This window comes from Microcaecilia unicolor, chromosome 1, assembly GCF_901765095.1.
Source record: "Microcaecilia unicolor chromosome 1, aMicUni1.1, whole genome shotgun sequence".
NCBI classification, from domain to species: domain Eukaryota; kingdom Metazoa; phylum Chordata; class Amphibia; order Gymnophiona; family Siphonopidae; genus Microcaecilia; species Microcaecilia unicolor.
Genome location: NC_044031.1, coordinates 484,105,011 through 484,124,514, shown reverse-complemented (window position 1 = coordinate 484,124,514; position 19,504 = coordinate 484,105,011). Strand labels below are relative to the sequence as shown.

The 19,504-nt window shown below is 40.9% G+C and overlaps 1 protein-coding gene across 2 annotated transcripts in view; it reads right to left on the bottom strand.

The window, feature by feature from the left end:
• The window catches only part of MAPRE2 (microtubule associated protein RP/EB family member 2), a 273,323-nt gene that overhangs the window by 129,100 nt on the left and 124,719 nt on the right, over positions 1 to 19,504 (bottom strand). The window contains exon 1 of one of the 2 annotated variants that reach the window (XM_030214089.1): positions 10,133 to 10,466. The exons of the other annotated variant lie outside the window; for it this stretch is intronic. Coding sequence (XP_030069949.1) covers positions 10,133 to 10,251 — 119 coding nt within the window. The 5' untranslated portion in view covers positions 10,252 to 10,466. Of the gene's footprint in view, positions 1 to 10,132; positions 10,467 to 19,504 lie in introns of those variants that run through there. 2 annotated transcript variants of the gene reach the window in all.

The following is a 19,504-nucleotide window of genomic DNA, read 5'->3' as shown; positions in this document are numbered from 1 at the left end:
GAATCCAAGAAATTAGATTCTTTGATCTCATCCACAGCATGTAAAATAGCAAAAAAAATCCTGGGATTAATCTTAACTTTGATTTAAAATAAAATTATGCAACCTCTAAAGCAGCAGCAACTGATCTTTTAAAACTAGGCAGACTAGAATTAATAAAAGTGATCTGATCAAGACACTGGTATTGTTTTAAATTCAAATAGTTCATTTTGAGTCCCTTACTAAACCAAGCTAGCAATTCCCGTGCAGCAAATGCAACACAGCCCATTCAAAAATGAATGGGCTGCAATGCATTTGCCACACTGGGAATCGCTAGCCTGGCTTAGTACAAAAAAAAAAAAACCCTTTATTTTTTGTACAAAAGAAACCAAAATCTAGCACATCTTACAGCAAGTAAAATGAGTAATACCTCTCAACAAGTTTGGATAGCAATGGAGGTGCTAAACGATGTCAAAATCCTAAAATGCCCATGCTCTTCCACAGCTTAGGAAGCTTATTCTGGAGATTTTCACTAATTTAGTTGAAAATTTGATCTCTACCCAAGAGTGGGATACACTATGTATATTCCAGGCTAAAGAACCTGGTGAGTGCAATCAAAATCGTACAAGACAGCAATTCATCTCATTTGCCCAATTATGAAATGGCACAAACTTTGGTAACAGCAGAGGCAGGCTGACCATTCAGGCAACCAGGCAGTGCCCGGGGGCCCACAGACTCTGCCCGGTTGCCCTTGCCCGCTGCTGCCTGTGTCCTGTGCTGGCCACGAACTCTTTCAAGACTACCGTGAGACGTCGCAGATGCCATTTTAATCTGTGGAGCCACCACAGGCAGCAGTAGTGGTGCGCTCAGCAGCAGAAGGGATGGAAGAAGGTAGGAAAGGGGAGATCGGAGGACATGCTGCTGGACATTGCGGAAGGTAAGGGCTGCAGGGACGGCAGTGGTGGGGGAGTCCCAGAGTACTGTCAGTGCCCGGGGGCCCGGAGTACTCTCAGTCCGCCCCTGGGCCACAGTTGATATTTTGAATAAACGCTTGTTGATGGGGAGATGAAATCTGACCAATTTTTCTCGATTTAAATGTTTATTATGTAATACATGATTTTCACTTCTAGCCAAAACAAAAATTCATATAGGACTGATTCTGCTACAAAGATAAACTGTAAGTAACAATTACAAACATTTTTTAAATGTTTGTAATAATTATTAGATATGTAGGGGCTCTTTTCCTAACTAAGCTGTGCTAGGTGCTAATGTGCGTCTAATGCAACTTAAAATGGTGTACGTAGGATATGCTCAGGTGTCCTGTAGTTAAGTGTCAAATGTGCGCGTGCTAAAATTTTTGTTTTGTTTTTGAGGAGATGGAGTAGATGTTCCTGTGCTAATCAGCTAGGGGTCCTTTTACTAAGGCGCGCTAACGGATTTAGCGCATGCTAGCCCCTGGATTCTATATAGCGCACCTAGAGATCTGCGCCGAAATCCAAGCATATTCTATAACAATGTGCATAACCTAATTGCCATAACATGCTAATCAGTATTGATAACAGCTAACAAGCAATAATGAGCACTAATCGGCAATTAGAATTTACGCACGCAACTTGCTAACCGCATTCTGTAATACAGTACACCTAACTTCTAACGCATGCAGGCAAGAAGGGGCGGGGTTATGGGCATTTCATGGGCGTTCTGAAATTTATGTGCTTAGTTATAGAATATAGCCCAGTGCACCTAAATCTACGCCGGGATTTACACATTTTCGTTGGTGTGAATGGAGGCGTGTAATTCTAGGCACCAAGATATCAACTAAGTGTATTCTATATACCACACCTAAATCTACGCACTGCTTATATAATACGTTTAGTCGGTACTGATTTCCACGCCAATTTTTTTTAGGCGCCATATATACAATGTCCCTCAATGCTAATTATGGTGCCTGAAATATCTGAGCAAAATAAATAATAATAATAATAATATGCCTAGGCATACCTTATAGAATAAGCCTAAATTTCCAAAAGGATCATAGAATACGCCAAGCACCCGTCTGCATGACTAAATTTAGTCACAAGCAGTTATGCCAAGCAAATCTTGATATAAATGCAGTCTAAATTAGGCACAGACCAGGTGTATTCTATAATAATGAACACTGATTTTTGAAATGCCCATGACCCACCCATTCCACGCCCCCTGATCACAACCCCCTTTTCAACTATGCGACTTAGAATTTACACGCATCATTCATAGAATACGCTTAGACAGTTGTGTATGTAACTTCTAATTAGTTAATTGCTTTAGTAATTATCAGTGCTGACTGGCTTGATAACTAATTAAGTTGCACATGCAAATCCAGAATATGTGGTACAACAAAATGGCCCAGTGAGCGCCAAAAACACACGCCCACAATACTGCAGGCCACTTTTTACTGTGGCTTTGTAAAAGGGCCCCTTACTGCATAAAAAAAGACCCTGTGGCACACATTAACAGCATTAGCACATGTTTTAGTAAATGATCTCCAAAAGGTAGCAGACATGCTGTCAGAACAGTTTGACAAATAGGCAATCACTTAAAACTGTGTTCAGTTATTAAACCATTTTTGTGTATTGCAATTTCCCCACTGCTAAAGACATTCATTTTGTTAAAGTGTAGCTTGTTTTGGGGAAAAAAATGGCAAAAAGCTCATTTTCAAATTCCCTTTGCATGTTATGGGTCAATGCACATTCGTAAAATCTTGGAGACTGGTTTGAAAGAACTAGCACTGTGAGAACAACATTTCCTGTAGACTGGTTCTGTATTTTTTTACATGTTAGTGTTTGCATCTTTTAGTTCTCCACAGCTTCTGGTCCTCCCTTGTCAAAAGTTCATTAACTTTTGGAATCTCTGATATTTTGATACCTATTTTAAAATAGGTCACTAGCAGCACAAAAAATGGTAAGCAATTTTTGATTTAAAATCAAATATTTTTTTATGTTATTGATATTGTAAATAGGTTACAAAATTGCCTTCAGTTTCAGGTATACCAAGTAGATAATTCTGCATGAAAAAGTTTTCTCTAAAATTAAAATGCAAAATAAATAAATAAAGTTACAGATGCTGCCAAGCACAATGCTTAAAATAGAAAGTTATTTTCCAACAAGTAAAACAAGACATCTGATTTCAGCCAAGTCTGGTTTTTCATAGAAGTCCATAGCCATGTCAAAACCCTAAAGATGTCTACCTTACCTATATGTAACTCTATAAACTGCAGAAGAGAATAGACAATTTCCCTTACCAGAGTGCTTACTATAAGAATATAAGAGTAGCCATACTGGGTCGGATCAATGGTTCATCTAACCCAGTATCCTGTTTTCCAAACAGTGGCCAAGCCAGGTCACAAGTACCTGGCAGAAACCCAATTAGCAGCAACATTCCATGCTACCAATCCCAGGGCAAGCAGTTGCTTCCCATGTCTGTCTCAATAGACTATGGACTCTTCCTTCAGTAATTTGTCCAAACCTTTTTTAAACCCAGATACGCTAACCGCTGTTACCACATCCTTTGGCAAAGAGTTCCAGAGCTTAACTATTTGTTGAGTGAAAAAATATTTCCTCCTATTTGTTTTAAAAGTATTTCCATGTAACTTCCTCAAGTGTCCCTAGTCTTTGTAATTTTAGAACAAGTAAAAAAAAAAAAATCAATTTACTTCTACTCATTCTACACCACTCAAGATTTTGTAGACCTCAATCATATCTCCCCTCATCCGTCTCTTTTCCAAGCTGAAGAGCCCTAATCTCTTTAGCCTATCCTCATATTAGAGGAGTTCAATCCACTTTATCATTTGGACACTTCTTTGAACCTTTTCTAATTCCGCTATATCTTTTTTGAGATATGGTGACCAGAACTGAATGCAGTACTCAAGGTGCAGTCGCATCATGGAGAGATACAAAGGCATTATAGCATTTTTGACCTTATTCACCATCCCTTTCCTAATAATGCCTAAGTACATAAGTAATGCCACACAGGGAAAAGACCAAGGGTCCATCGAGCCCAGCATCCTGTCCATGACAGCGGCCAATTCAGGCCAGGGGCACCTGGCAAGCTTCCCAAACATACAAACAATCTATACATTCTATAGATGTTATTTCTGGAATTGTGGATTTTTCCCAAGTCCATTTAGTAGTGGTTTATGGACTTGTCCTTTAGGAAACCATCTAACCCCTTTTTAAACTCTGCCAAGCTAACCACCTTCACCACGTTCTCCGGCAATGAATTCCAGAGTTTAATTATGCATTGGGTGAAGAAAATTTTCTCCTATTTGTTTTAATTTTACTACACTATAGTTTCATCGCATGCCCCCTAGTCCTAGTATTTTTCGAAAGCGTGACAGACGCTTCACATCCACCTGTTCCACTCCACTCATTATTTTATATACCTCTATCATGTCTCCCCTCAGCCGTCTCTTCTGCAAGCTGAAAAGCCCTAGCTTCCTTAGTCTGTCTTCATAGGGAAGTTGTCCCATCCCCGCTATCATTTTAGTCGCCCTTCGCTGCACCTTTTCCAATTCTACTATATCTTTCTTGAGATGCGGCGACCAGAATTGAACACAATACTCAAGGTGCGGTCGCACCATGGAGCGATACAACGGCATTATAACATCCTCACACCTGTTTTCCATACCTTTCCGAATGATACCCAACATTCTATTCGCTTTCCTAGCCGCAGCAGCACACTGAGCATAAGGTTTCAGTGTATTATCGACGACAACACCTAGATCCCTTTCTTGGTCCGTAACTCCTAATGTGGAACCTTGCATGACGTAGCTATAATTCGGGTTCTTTTTTCCCCACATGCATCACCTTGCATTTGCCCACATTAAACGTCATCTGTCATTTAACCGCCCAGTCTCCCAGTCTCACAAGGTCCTTCTGTAATTTTTCACAATCCTGTCGCGAGTTAACAACTTTGTGTCATCAGCAAATTTAATTACCTCGCTAGTTACTCCCATCTCTAAATCATTTATAAATATATTAAAAAGCAGCAGTCCCAGCACAGACCCCTGAGGAACCCCACTAATCACCCTTCTCCATTGTGAATACTGCCAATTTAACCTCACTCTCTGTTTCCTATCCTTCAACCAGTTTATAATCCACAATAGGACATTTTCTCCTATCCCATGACCCTCCAATTTCCTCTGTAGCCTTTCATGAGGTACCTTGTCAAACGTCTTTTGAAAATCCAGATACACAAAGAGGCATATTTTCAAAGCACTTAGCCTTCCAAAGTTCCATAGAAACCTATGGAACTTTGGAAGGCTAAGTGCTTTGAAAATATGCCTCAATATCAACCAGCTCCCCTTTGTCCACATGTTTGTTTACTCCTTCGAAGAACTGAAGTAAATTGATCAGGCAAGATTTCCCCACACAAAAGCCGTGCTGACTTGGTCTCAGTAATCCACGTCCTTGGATGTGCTCTGTAATTTTGTTTTTGATAATGGCCTCTACCATTTTCCCCGGCACCGACATCAGACTCACCAGTCTATAATTTCCAGGATCTCCCCTGGAACCTTTTTTTAAAAATCAGCGTTACATTGCCCACCCTCCAATCTTCTGGTACCACGCTCGATTTTAAGGATAAATTGCATATCACTAACAGTAGCTCCGCAAGCTCATTTTTCAGTTCTATCAGTACTCTAGGATGAATACCATCTGGTCCAGGAGGTTTGCTACTCTTCAGTTTGCTGAACTGCCCCATTACGTCCTCCAGGTTTACCATGAAGTCAGTAAGTTTCTCCGACTCGTCCGCTTGAAATACCATTTCCGACACTGGTATCCCACCCAAATCTTCCTCGGTGAAGACCAAAGCAAAGAATTCATTCAATCTCTCCGCTACGTCTTTATCTTCCTTGATCGCCCCTTTTACCCTTGGTCATTCAGCGGCCCAACCAATTCTTTTGCCGGCTTTCTGCACACTGAGCAGACGATTTCAGCGTATTATCTATGACACCTAGATCTTTTTCCTGAGTGCTGACACCCAAGGTGGATGCTAGCATCAGGTAACTATGATTCTGATTATTCTTTCCAATGTGCATCACTTTGCATTTGTCCACATTAAATTTCAACTTCCATTTGGACGCCCAGTCTTCCAATTTCCTATGGTCTTCCTGCAATATTTCACAGTCTGCTCATGTTTTAACAACCTTGAATAGTTTTGTATCATCTGCAAATTTAATCACCTCACTCGTAATTCCGATTTCCATATCGTTTATAAATATGTTAAATAACACCAGTCCCAATACAGAGTCCTGCAGACGTATACTATTCACTCTCCTCCATTGAGAGAACTGACCATTTAACCCTACCCTCTTTTCTGTCCAATAACTAATTCCTAATCCACACCAAAACCTTGCCTCCTATCCCATGACTAATTTTCACAGGAGTCTCTCATAAAGAACTTTTCAAAAGCTTTCTGAAAATCTAGATACACATCAACCGGCTCAACTTTATCCACATGTTTATTCACGCCTTCAAAGAAATGAAGCAAATTGGTGAAGACTTCCCTCGGCTGAATCCATGCCAACTCTGTCCCATTAAACCACGTTTGTCTACGTGTTCTGTAATTTTATTCTTTATAATAGTTTCCACTATTTTGCCCGACACTGTGTCAGGCTTACCAGGTCTATAAGTTCCCAGATCACCCCTGGAACCCTTTTTAAAAATCAGTGTCTCATCTGCCACCCTCCAATCTTCAGGTACAACTATCTGAATGATGTACTTAACCATCTGTTGCTGTAAGTAGCTCAAAGTCACAAGAAGGTTACTTGCAATGGCATTTAAAGGCACTGCATGATTTTGTCATCATTTGTAGGACAAAACTTAAGAGGTGTTATAAGATACTATCCTTTGTTGACCACAAATAGGGCTATTCAGAACATTCAGTTTTTGACCATAGCCTTTCCAAGTTTTAGAGGAATTAAACTGAAAACATCTTTGGAGTCTTCCTTTAAAGTTATATCAGCTAGAATCTGGAATGTATTACCAAGTTTTATTAGATGCTCTCAATTTTATTCGTTATTCAGGATGCAGCTGAAAACTCATTTATTTACTAATACTGGCATGGAGTAATGCTGAGTGTTTTTTGTCTATGTAATTCCACCTGTTTGATGTTGTTTAATATGATTCATTGTGAATTACATAATATGAGAGATATTGTGGAATATAAAAAACACCTGCAGTATAGTTCTAATCTTATGAAATCTTTGTTACATTTGTATCCTGCATTTTCCCACCTATTTGCAGGCTCAATGTAGCTTAGGCGTTTGCCAAGACCGGTATAGAAACAATTACAAGGTGAAAATGTGGTCGAATAAAGCTTCATTCAGGTGACCAACCAAACGGAGACTTGTCTTCAGAGTACATTGGAGATCGCTCCTGCTAGGAATGTAAGGAGAGTACAGTGCATGCTAGGAGAGGCATATTTTCAAAGCACTTAGCCTTCCAAAGTTCCATAGAAACCTATGGAACTTTGGAAGGCTAAGTGCTTTGAAAATATGCCTCCTTCTGTTCTTCCACATCTTGTTACCTAATATTAGATCACTGGTTGATCTTGACAGCTTTAATAAAGCAAAATCTTGCTTGTTCAAGCTCTTAATGTTTTGTAAAGAATGTATGTGACTTAAGTTTTCAATTATGAAAGTTTTTTGAAATCTAAGAACTACAGGTGATCACACAGAATACTAATTGTTCAAACATTTGTACATAAATAAAACAGTGAAAGTAGGATTTTAACATTGGTTCCCCTGCTTCTTAGCCTACTGCTCTGACCAGAAGGCTATTCCTCATTTGTACTCCATTATCTTAGGCACATCAGGAAACAGAAGGACTTTTGCCCAAACATTTAGCCTACTGGATCTCTTGCACACCCTTCCATTAGTGGGTAACCATGTTTCTGCTATTAATTCCTGTATTTGTAGCCACACAAACACCCAGCTGGGTGGTTTTCTGTTCTTCTACTACATCTCCTAATAGTTCATATTACCTAGTTTGATGTCCACCTTGGCAGCCCCAACACTCTAGTTTCGAGTAAGCCATATATTCATCAAATTACAATAAAAAGGCTCAAGCATTAACAAACTGCATTTTATCACAATTCTTATTACTGTTTTTCCCAGGTGGAGAAAAAGCAACCTTAAGCTTGTCTGATTTGTAATAAAACATGACACAGAAATAACATGAAATACTGTTTTCAACTATGGTTAGTGGCAGAAAACCTCTGTGTACTACTTTATCCTCTTACTCCCCTTCAAAACTACTAAATCAGTGGTTCCCAAACTAGGAGTCAAGGCTCCAAATAGGGTCACATCAGAAGATAAGTATCACAAACAGGGCTGTTCCGCCTTCCTGTGGACTACTACACCACTGCAGCATCTACACATGGACTAGGGAGTCTTACCATTCACAAGTTCTGCACCATTCTCCAAAGTGGGCTTCATGTTAGAACAGGCCCCTGTGTTCCAGTCTGACTATTGCTACTCTTGCTACTACTGCTGTATTTCATATTTTGGATAGACTGGAGAATAGAGTGGATAACAGAGGAGGAAGAGAATGGAGGTCTGCTATTTTGTTTTCATTATCTTCATCCAAGTTCACAAAATTTTTAAAGTACTACAATGACATCATATTGGATAAAATTTGGGAAGCACTACACTAAATATTCAAAATACCAAATACAAACAATGAGTGTATGAGTGTCAGGCGACCTTTTAGAGACCAATTACATAAGTACATAAGTATTGCCATACTGGGAAGACCAAAGGTCCATCGAGTCCAACATCCTGCTTCCAACAGTGGCCAATCCACGTCACAAATACCGGGCAAGATCCCAAAAATGTACAAAACATTTTATACTGCTTATCCCAGAAATAGTGGATTTTCCTCAAGTCCATTTAATAAGTCTATGAACTTTTGCTTTAGGAAGCTGTCCAAACCTTTTTTAAAACTCCGCTAAGCTAACCGCCTTTACCACATTCTCTGGCAACGAATTCCAGAGTTTAATTACACGTTGAGTGATGAAAGATTTTCTCCGATTCGTTTTAAATTTACTACATTGTAGCTTCATCGCATGCCCCCTAGTCCTAGTATTTTTGGAAAGCGTGAACAGACGCTTCACATCTACCCGTTCAACTCCACTCATTATTTTATAGGCCTCTATCATATCTCCCCTCAGCCGCCTTTTCTCCAAGCTGAAGAGCCCTAGCCACTTTAGCCTTTCCTCAATTAAAAAAAAAAAAAAAAAGATTATTATTGTCCATATTGCATAACATACAATTGTAATAAGCTTATTACCTGGAACCCATTGGGTATGCGAATGTAAACCATACCATCAAAAAAGCACAACTGTGACAATGAACACAGCTGCAGGCTCTAATCAAATATTCAGAGGCATAATTGAATTTCCTTCTTGCAATGGGCATTAAACGTCATGATTTATAAATCAGAAGATGAAAAAAATCGAAATAAATTTCCACTTGAAAAAAAAATAAATGTGCAGGTGAATTAGTGACTCCTGTAAGAAACACAAATTCCTGAACACAGACCGGGTCCCTCACAAACCAACCTCGGGTTTAAAAATCAGGAAATCTGGAAGAGAGCATGTCACGCTGACCTCTGCTGTCAAAGCCTTCCGCCAATGAGCGCGCGCGGCTCTTACAAAAGCTCAATTAATCCGGTGGCTGCGTTTTCATCTATTCTACGTTACCCTAACGCACCAGAACAAAAAAAAAAAAAAAAAGCCTTACTGTGCTACGGCAGTTTCCCCCCATTTTTCTGCCTCTTAAATTCCATTTTATTTTTCCGAAACAGAAAGGAGGGGTGAACGGTTCCCGCGTGCACCTTTTTGTGTACAAAAATCGCCACCGTGTGTCTTCCATCCTACTGTATGGAGGACCGGGAAAGACCCTGGAAGCAGCACGAGAGAACCCGCCAAGCAAAACGTTCTACCTGACTAGCCCCCACCCCCTCCCCTCGGCTGTCAACAAGCTTCGCAGTTTATAACGCCGTCAACCCCCCCCCCCCCTCCCTCTCCCCGGGGATTATATTTAAACCCCGCACCTCAGTTAACCTCCCCCCCCCCCCCCCCGCCCGCTGTGTGTGTTTTGTGTCGCAGCACTCACCTGTAGGACCGCTCCCCCCGCACCGTGTGCTTCCTGAAGGGAATAAGGGTCCCGTTATCCTGAATGAGGTCGTTGTTGTTTTCTCCATTTGGGGACAGCGCTTGGGTAGGTCCAGGCATTGGGACGCTCCCCAACCGCGAGAGGGAAGCGGGTGGGGGGAGGGGACGCAACAAAACCAACCAAGACGCACCCCCTATAAAACCAAAACAGATGCGGCTCCGCTGTGTAAGTACAGATGCGTGTTGTATATCCTCCGCCTGGCTGCTGCTACCGCTTTTTTTTTTCGCTACAAGCGAGCTGCCTTCCCCTCCTTCCTTTGCTGACGTCAAGTTGCCCGAAGCAGCATCCTGGTCACGTGAACGGGTTCCTCACCATAGCAACCGATTGGGCTGCTCGCCTTTGCTGCTTCAAACCACCGCAGACCGCGCCGCAGCCTGACCACACGGGTGCATCCTGAGACAGGGGCGGAGCGACGGGGCGGGGATCCTACGTCGGGGCCTGTAACAGTACCAGGTTCTGGCCACGCCCCCTTCTGCTTCCACACCGTCTAAAGCAGCTCTTCCTCTACTCATTTCCTCTCCAATGCTCAACTAGAGCTGCAGCTGTGTATACAATGAGCGATTCATAAAAGGGGTCAGCTCGCAGCTCATTAACCCGCTTCCCCACAAGCTACTCGAGGTGGGCTCCACCGTACCATCTGGAACTTGTCAAAATAACTTGACAATGGCCATACTCCACTGCTGGATTAGATACATCAATAAAAGGCTTAAAACACACAAAGGAAAGTTACAGTTATGTGCTAATCAGAGCTACTACTACTCTAAATTTCTACCCTAGCTAGAAGACTTATTTATACCCTTTAAAGCTGGACCACAGTTACAAACAGCTTGTACAATGGGGCGCATACTATGTTCTCATTAGCCATGTCAGAGGGTCTTCCAGGCCACCCAAGGCCAGTTTAGCTATAACAGTCTTACTTACTTGAAAAGTAATGATATAATACATCTACAATTTACACATTTCCAATTATTTACATATAGCAAAATCAACATAAACCAGTGGCGTAGGAAGGGGGGGTGGTTCTCCCCAGGTGCACGCCACTGGGGGGGGGTGTCAGCTCCGCTGGTTCCCTGCTCCCTCTGCCCCGGAACAGGGGCTGAGAGAGCAAGGAACCAGCGGAGCCGACACAGCTCCCAGCGACGTGCACTCAGGGGCGGATCGGCCCTCTCACCTGCCCCTCGCTTCCTAATTGAAGAAAGAATGCGCTCCGGGGGGCGTCGTACTGCACTCTGGGGGGGGGGTGCGCAGCGGCGACGCACCCCGGGTGTCAGCCGCCCTTGCTACAGCACTGACATAATATTTCACTGCATATAGTTATGCAACATTTAAGACAATTGAACCCCACCCGGATGTACAGTACAATAGATATTACAACAAAATTAGTTTAGAATATCAGCCTCCATAGGAAAAGAGGCCTTCATAATCAGGTCCTTAAGAACATGATTATGTAGAACTTGGTTTAAGGAAAGTAGGAAGAGAGGGGTTTTAATAAAGATGCTCAAATACCTTAAACCAGTCATTTTCAATCTTTTTTCATCTCACACCACATTTACAAGGTACAACTCATTCCCACTAAGATCCATTCCTTCCCCACCCATCCCACGAGTAATCTCCTCCATCACCACCCCTACCTGTAACCTGCAGAAGTAATTTAATTTAATTGTGCTACTGAAATACATTACAGCACCACCAATCTACCTACTACTGGAAAACTGGAACAAGATGGACTACTACAGATTCCTACACAGACACCACCTGCCAGCAGAATCCTTTACTTCAGTTGCAGATACAGAACATAACTCTCACCTGCTACAAAAGAGGGAACCACAAAACACATGCAGACAAAGACAAAGCAGAAATACAGGATTCTGCGTGTCATGCAACACACCAGAGAAACAAAGAAATGCATGTATGTCCTCCTGTATAGAGCAAAATAAAGCACTAAACTGAAAATAAAATCATTTTTCCTACCTTTGTACTCTGGGAACAAGATGATTGGAATAATAAAATCACCAAACTTTGGTTCTACTTGCCTCTGACCTTGCTCTTAACTCTGTTTCCAGGGCCTGCTTTCCATTTGCAGTTTCTTTTCTCACCTCCTGTCCTATGTCTGTCTGGTACGATCTTTCACATTCAGCTTTCTTCAATGTATCTTCCTCGTTCTCAAATCAATCTTGTTTTTCCTCTTCCCTTCATGTGCAGCCTGTTTCCCCTTTATCCTTCCCTTCTCCATATGCCTGTCTCCTCTCTCCTAAGGCTCTAATCTCTTTTCATTCTCAATTCAATCGTTGTTTTCCTCTTCCCTTCACGTGCAGCCTGTCTCCCCTTTTTCCTTCCCTTCCCTATATACCTGTCTCCCCGCTCCTGCGGCTCTAATATCTTTTCCTACCTTCCTCCTCGCACCTCTCCTTTGCTCCGATTCCACAAACATTGCATTTGCTGGATGCTATTAGAACAGACCTTCCTCTGGCCATCCCAAGGCCTTCCCTCCGCCATGTCCCTCCTGTGCGGCAGAAGGAAGGCCCCAGGGGCTGGCCAGAGGAAGGCCTGTTCTAATACCTACTAGCAATCGCAAAGTTTGAAGAAGTGCAGCAGAGAGGAGAGAGATCAGAGGGGTGGGAGGAGGAAGATGAGGCAAATCGCGCAATGCCTATGATCTGGAGGGGATTCCTGGACTCTCTGCAGCACACCTGGGGAGCAGCTGCTGCACACCAGTTGAAAAACGCTGCCTTATACCTATAAATAATGCATAAAAAGCAAACATTTTTTTAACAGAAAGAAAATTCTAGTACAAGAGCTATGAGGTTGGAAGAGGGTAGACTTAGGAGGATCATCAAACCTAATACTTCACAGAACATTTTTAAAAATTGTTCACAAACAGGATGATGGATGCATGGAAAAGCCACCATAGAAGAGGTGGTGGAGGTAAAAAAAAACAGTAATAGAAATCAAGATGGCATGGTATAAGCATAGATAATCTTTAGTTAACAAATAAACATTGCAAATAGAATGGGGTCTATGCATTACAACAAATAAATACATTGGGTAGACTAGATGAGTCTGATGATCCTGAGCTGTAGTCAATATTCTATGCTTCTATGAATCTGTTCTTCATCCCCCCCCCCCCCCACCCCATATGCATAGAGGCAGATAAGACTACAAATCCTTGTAATCCTGTAGTTCCCTGTAATTTTTCAGAGCACATGTCCAGTTCCCTTTGTTTTATGGGACTCATTCTATTGGCTTGCCTTGTTCTATGTGCATGCAGGGCAAGTAGCTCCCCCTTTCTCTCTCCATCCAGTCTGTAAGATCTAGTCTACTACTACTACTACTACTACTACTTAACATTTCTAGAGCACTACTAGGGTTACGCAGCGCTGTACAATTTAACAAAGAGAGACAGTCCCTGCTCAAAGAGCTTACAATCTAATAGTCTGCAGCATATCTCCTCTGAGAACTGAAACTGTCTATGTTGTATTCTGTTGTATGATCCTTTCAAGCTATGACTATCAAGATTTCACCAGTGTAAAAGTATGAACAGCATTATTAGCCTGTTGAAATGCTCCCAGCTTCTTTCTTGAATGGAGAGAGAGCTGGTTGAGAACAGACTGCCAGTTTGCAAGGCAAGAACTCTTGTCCAGCACATCTGAACTGTTAGTTATTTTTCCTTGTTCGATTACTGCACTAAAAAAAAAAAAAAAAAGAAGATTTTGGTTCAAGACTTCTGAGTCTTCTCTAATAATGATGTCCTATACTCTGATTTAGGCTGCAATGCCAATCATCCCAGTGAAAGGGCAGAACATCATCAAGTAAATGATAAACTACCAGTGACAACTTCACCCTCCTATGTTCTGACTTAGAATATGACAATTATGTTGTGCCTCATCGTTCAGAGGGCTGAAAATCTATACATCTTACAATACACTTAAATACAGTAGAAAAATATGATTGCACTATCTGCAAATCAATACCAGACAACTAAATTGCTTACAGTAAGTTATTTCTTTCAAACATTATTTTGTTAGTTTATGCATCTTTTTCAATGTATTGACCCATATGCAAATACTGAAAATATGGAATAAATCTGAAAACGTAGCTTTGTTTTTTGTTCTGCAATAGATTGCTTTAAGTGGAATGGAAGAGTAGCCTAATGGTTAGAGCAATGGCCCAAGAACCAGGAATCCATGGATCAAATCCTACTTCTGCCCCTTGTGATCTTGGGCATATCACTTAACCCTCCATAGTCTCAGGTACAAACTTGGGGCACTGTTTACTAAGCAGTGCTAAGGGCACGCTAGCATTTTCAGTGCATCCTAAACACAAAAGACACTGATAGGAATATATGGGTATCTCTAGAGTTTAGTGCACGCTAATTTTAGGTGCGTGCTAAAGACACAAGTGCGTCTTAATAAACAGGGCCCTTAGGACTGTAAACCCTCTGGGCAATATTGTTCAAAGTACTAGGTCAAAATACTTAAGTAAACAGAATGTATTACAAAAATTTGCTTACATGGAAGTAAAAATGTGTTATTCCGTAATATAATACTTTTGAGTAAAACATAAATCAATTCAACACACAGGCAACTCCACTATTCTCACAGGCTATATTCATTATGGCTGAAAAACGTCCAAGTGTTAGGAACGCCCAGATCCTGCACTTAACATGCCCATAGCATGCCCCCTTGAGATCTGAACGCATTTCTGATGGACATCATAGAAAAATGTCTAAAAATTGGTTTAAAAAATACCATTTTGGATGTTTTTGTCAGAAAAAACGTCCAAATGCACATTTATGCCATTTTTTAGATGTTTTTCTCTTTTAAAAATGAGCCCCATAGTTTTTTGTTTGTTTCAAGAATGAAAAAACTGAAGTATATCATTTTCATGCACAATTGGACAGATATACAGTGATACTTTAATTAGCAACACTATAGGCTACATTCTATACATCACGCCTAACAAAAAAAAATCGGTACAGAAAAAAAAAGTACATAATATAAGTACACAAGTACTGCCATACTAGGAAAGACCATCAAGCCCAGCATCCTGTTTCCAACAGTGGCCAATCCAGGTCACAAATACCCAGCAAGATCCCAAAAATGTACAAAACATTTTATACTGCTTATCCCAAAAATGGTGGATTTTCCCCAAGTCCATTTAATAATGGTCTATGGACTTTTCCTTTACGAAGCCGTCCAAACCTTTTTTAAACTCCGCTAAGCTAACCGCCTTTACCACATTCTCTGGCAACTAATTCCAGAGTTTAATTACACGTTGAGTGAAGAAAACATTTCTCCGATTTGTTTTAAATTGAATACATTGTAGCTACATCGCATGCCCCCTAGTCCTAGTATTTTTAGAAAGCGTAAACAAACTCTTCACATCTACCTGTTCAACTCCACTCATTATTTTATAGACCTCTATCATATCTCCTCTCAGCCGCCTTTTCTCCAAGCTGAAGAGCCCTAGCCGCTTTAGCCTTTTCTCAAAGGAAAGTCGTCCCATCCCCTTTATCATTTTCATCGCCCTTCTCTGCACCTTTTCTAATTCCACTATATTGTTTTTGAGATGCGGCAACCAGACTTGAACACAATATTCGAGGTACGGTCGCACCATGGAGTGATACAAAGGCATTATAACATCCTCATTTTTGTTTTCCATTCCTTTCCTAATAATACTTAACATTCTATTTGCTTTCTTAGCCGCAGCAGCACACTGAGCAGAAGGTTTCAACATATCAACGACACTGGACATGTTACATTGGCCACCCTCGATTTTAAGGATAAATTATATATTACTAACAATAGCTCCGCAAGCTCATTTTTCAGTTATATCAGTACTCTGGGATGAATACCATCCGGTACAGGAGATCTGCTACTCTTCAGTTTGTAGAACTGCACCATTACATCCCCCAGGTTTACAGAGAATTCATTAAATTTCTCCAACTCGTCAGCTTCGAATACCATTTCCGGCACCGGTATCCCACCCAAATCTTCCTCAGTGAAGACCGAAGCAAAGAATTCATTTAATCTCCCCGCTATGGCTTTGTCTTCCCTGATCGCCCCTTTTACTCCTCGGTCATCTAGCGGTCCAACCGATTCTTTTGCCGGCTTCCTGCTTTTAATATACATTTAAAAAATGTAGGTGTTTTTGCCTCCAACGCAATCTTTTTTTTCGAAGTCCCTCTTAGCATTCCTTATCAGCTCTTTGCATTTGGCTTGACATTCCTTATGCTGTTTCTTATTATTTTCAGTCGGTTCCTTCTTCCATTTTCTGAAGGTTTTTCTTTAACTCTAATAGCTTCTGTAACATCACTTTTTAACCACGCCGGCTGTCGTTTGGTCTTCCGTCCTCCTTTTTTAATATGCGGAATATATTTGGCCTGGGCTTCCAGGATGGTGTTTTTGAACAGCATCCATGCCTGATGTAAATTTTTGACCCTCGCAGCTGCTTCTCTAGGGTTTTTTTCACCGTTTTTCTCATTTTATCATAGTCTCCTTTTTTAAAGTTAAACGCTAACGTATTTGATTTCCTATGTATACTTCAAAGCTAATATCAAATCCGATCATATTATGATCACTGTTATCAAGCGGCCCCAGCACCATTACCTCCCGCACCAGATCATGCGCTACACTAAGGACTAGAGCATGTTAACACATTTTATTAGTATACGTTAGCGATGTTCTGATTAAAATGTACACTTTTCCTACAGCTCTATTTTGGGCACAGATTGCCCACAATCAGGCGATGTTAAACTGTTTTAAGGTACATTGAACATAAGTTCTTGGCTTTTTCCTCTTCTGTTTGCTTTAAATGAAATTCTGATTACAACTAATATGCTTCTCAGGTTTTCTTCATTACTCAGGCTTTCTGATACTTTTGATAACAGTCATGATTGCAGGTACCGATCATATTTCCTCCGCCTTTGTATTTGCTTTAAAAACTATTTTTTAATCTGTCCGTTTTATGATCTTCACTTCAGTTTTAATATGACAAACACACACTCTATATATCGTAGAACAGTGTTTCCCAAGTCCAGCCCTGGAGTACCCCTTGCCAGTCAGGTTTTCAGAATATCCACAATGAAAATGCATGATTTACATACACTGCCTCCATTATACGCAAATCTATCATGCATATTCATTGTGGATATCCTGAAAACCAAACAGGCAAGGGGTACTCCAGGGCTGGACTTGGGAAACATTGTTGTAGAATACACCATTATTAGCATGTTTTACTTTATACCATGGCACTATCACATTGCACCCATTAGAGGAGATTCATTACTTCACACTTTTATCTTACATTCTTATTCACTTTTTTTCACATTTTCCTTATACATATTTTATATCCACCTCTTCTGGTATTTATTTTTGAAAATACCAACTTGCCCATTTTTTGGCTTGACTGCATCTTCTCTTGGCCCTTCCGTGTCCCACTTTGCTGCTTATTTTAATACCTTCATTTGCATTTTAATCTTCTTTTTGATTTAGAGCTATAGACTATTTTTAAGACCACACCACTTGAATGTGGGTAAAATATCCCATTCCTATATCCACCCACATGGTCTTGGTGTTACATGCCGTGCTTTTCTTTCGTCACTGTGTGAGATGTTGATAGGGATCACATCACTCCATACCTTGAGGTTATCTGATGACACTGTAATACCAGGTACGGCCTAGGTATTTACCTGTTCTCTTAGTGACCTATAAGTGCATTCATTCTACCGCTCCCCAGTACCTCTCTTATCTCTCCCTACGCCCCCCCCTCGGGTACTCCGTTCTGTGGATAAATCTCCCTTGTCTGTCCCCTTCTCCTCTACTGCTAATTCCAGACTCTGTTCCTTTTATCTCGCTGCACCTCACGCCTGGAATAGACTTCCCAAGCCTGTACGTCTGGCCCCATCTTTGGCCATTTTGAAATCCAGGCTACTTTGACACTGCTTTTGACTCCTAACCACTACTCACTTGCCCTGTAATTCCCTTACCTCTTAGTTGTTCTGTCTGTTTGCCTGTCCTATTTAGATTGTGAGCTCTTTGAACAGGGACTGTCTTTTCATGTATGGTGTACAGCGCTGCGTATGCCTTGTAGCGCTACAGAAGTGATAAGCAGTAGTAGTTATTTTGCTGCTGAAGTGATCCTCATTGTTCGAAAAGGCATACCCTAAGGACCCAACTTAAGGGCCTAAATCTCTGCAGCACAACTTAAACCTTATAATGTATATTATACAGCTCTCCTCCTCTACTATTCCTAATTGTTGTCTAGATCTATAAACCTTATAAGACTATAACATCAACCTGTATTTGTTTCTATACCGGAGCTGGCGAATGCCTTCATGGTACTATGTAAGCCACATTGAGCCTGCAAATAGGTGGGAAAATGTGGGATACAAATGCAACAAATAAATAAATAAATTTATAAGTTTAATACTGATAAAGGCTGGAACAGCCGAAACACGGCCAGTGTTGACTGAATACTTGTTTTTGATGAAGATTGAATATACAGCAATCAATATAGACATTGTTCTCACCACTTTGGATCATCTTGATATTTTTTTCCTGTCACCCTTGAGGTTTGCAATAGCAAAATCCTGTTCCAGGAATTGTAAGATAGGCCCGGAGGAGGGGGGGGGGGAACTATGGGTGGGGGAGAAACACTCGGGGGGGGGGGGGGGGTTGGGAGACAAACGGGGCAAGGCACACATTTTTGGCTACCACCAAAAACATGGTTGAAAATTTAAATAACCTTTTGGCTGAAACTGAAACCAGGCAGTAAACAGATTTTGGGCTGGTTTTGGCAGTGTAACAAACCAAAATCAAAATTCAGTCAGCCTCTACAAGAGGGATAATATTAAAAACACACAAAACAGAGGTTTAAGCACAGAAATTGTTTATTTTAAACTGCCCTCATGGTGTATGTGGTTGAATGTATGTGTAATGCCATTGTGCAATTTTTCTGTGTTTAAGTTTTAGGGTTTTTTTTTTTTAACCTTATGAGGAGCAGATGAATTCCTGGGAACATAGATGGAGCAGGATTGGACTTTAGCACATACTTTTGAATTTTCTAAAATATGCATGTAAAATATGCCCCAAAATCTGTCCAAACTAAATAGCAGGTGTAAACATGTGTGGGCAGTTTCAGTGGGGTATTATATTAAAAGTATGCATGTTCTTTCCCATAACTTATGTACATTCTTGGTGCACTAGTTAGATAGCCTATTACAAAATTACCCTCATGGTGACCAGACAAATTCCAGAGGAAAAGCTAAATTATACTCCTATATATACATATCCACACACAAAATTCCAACAT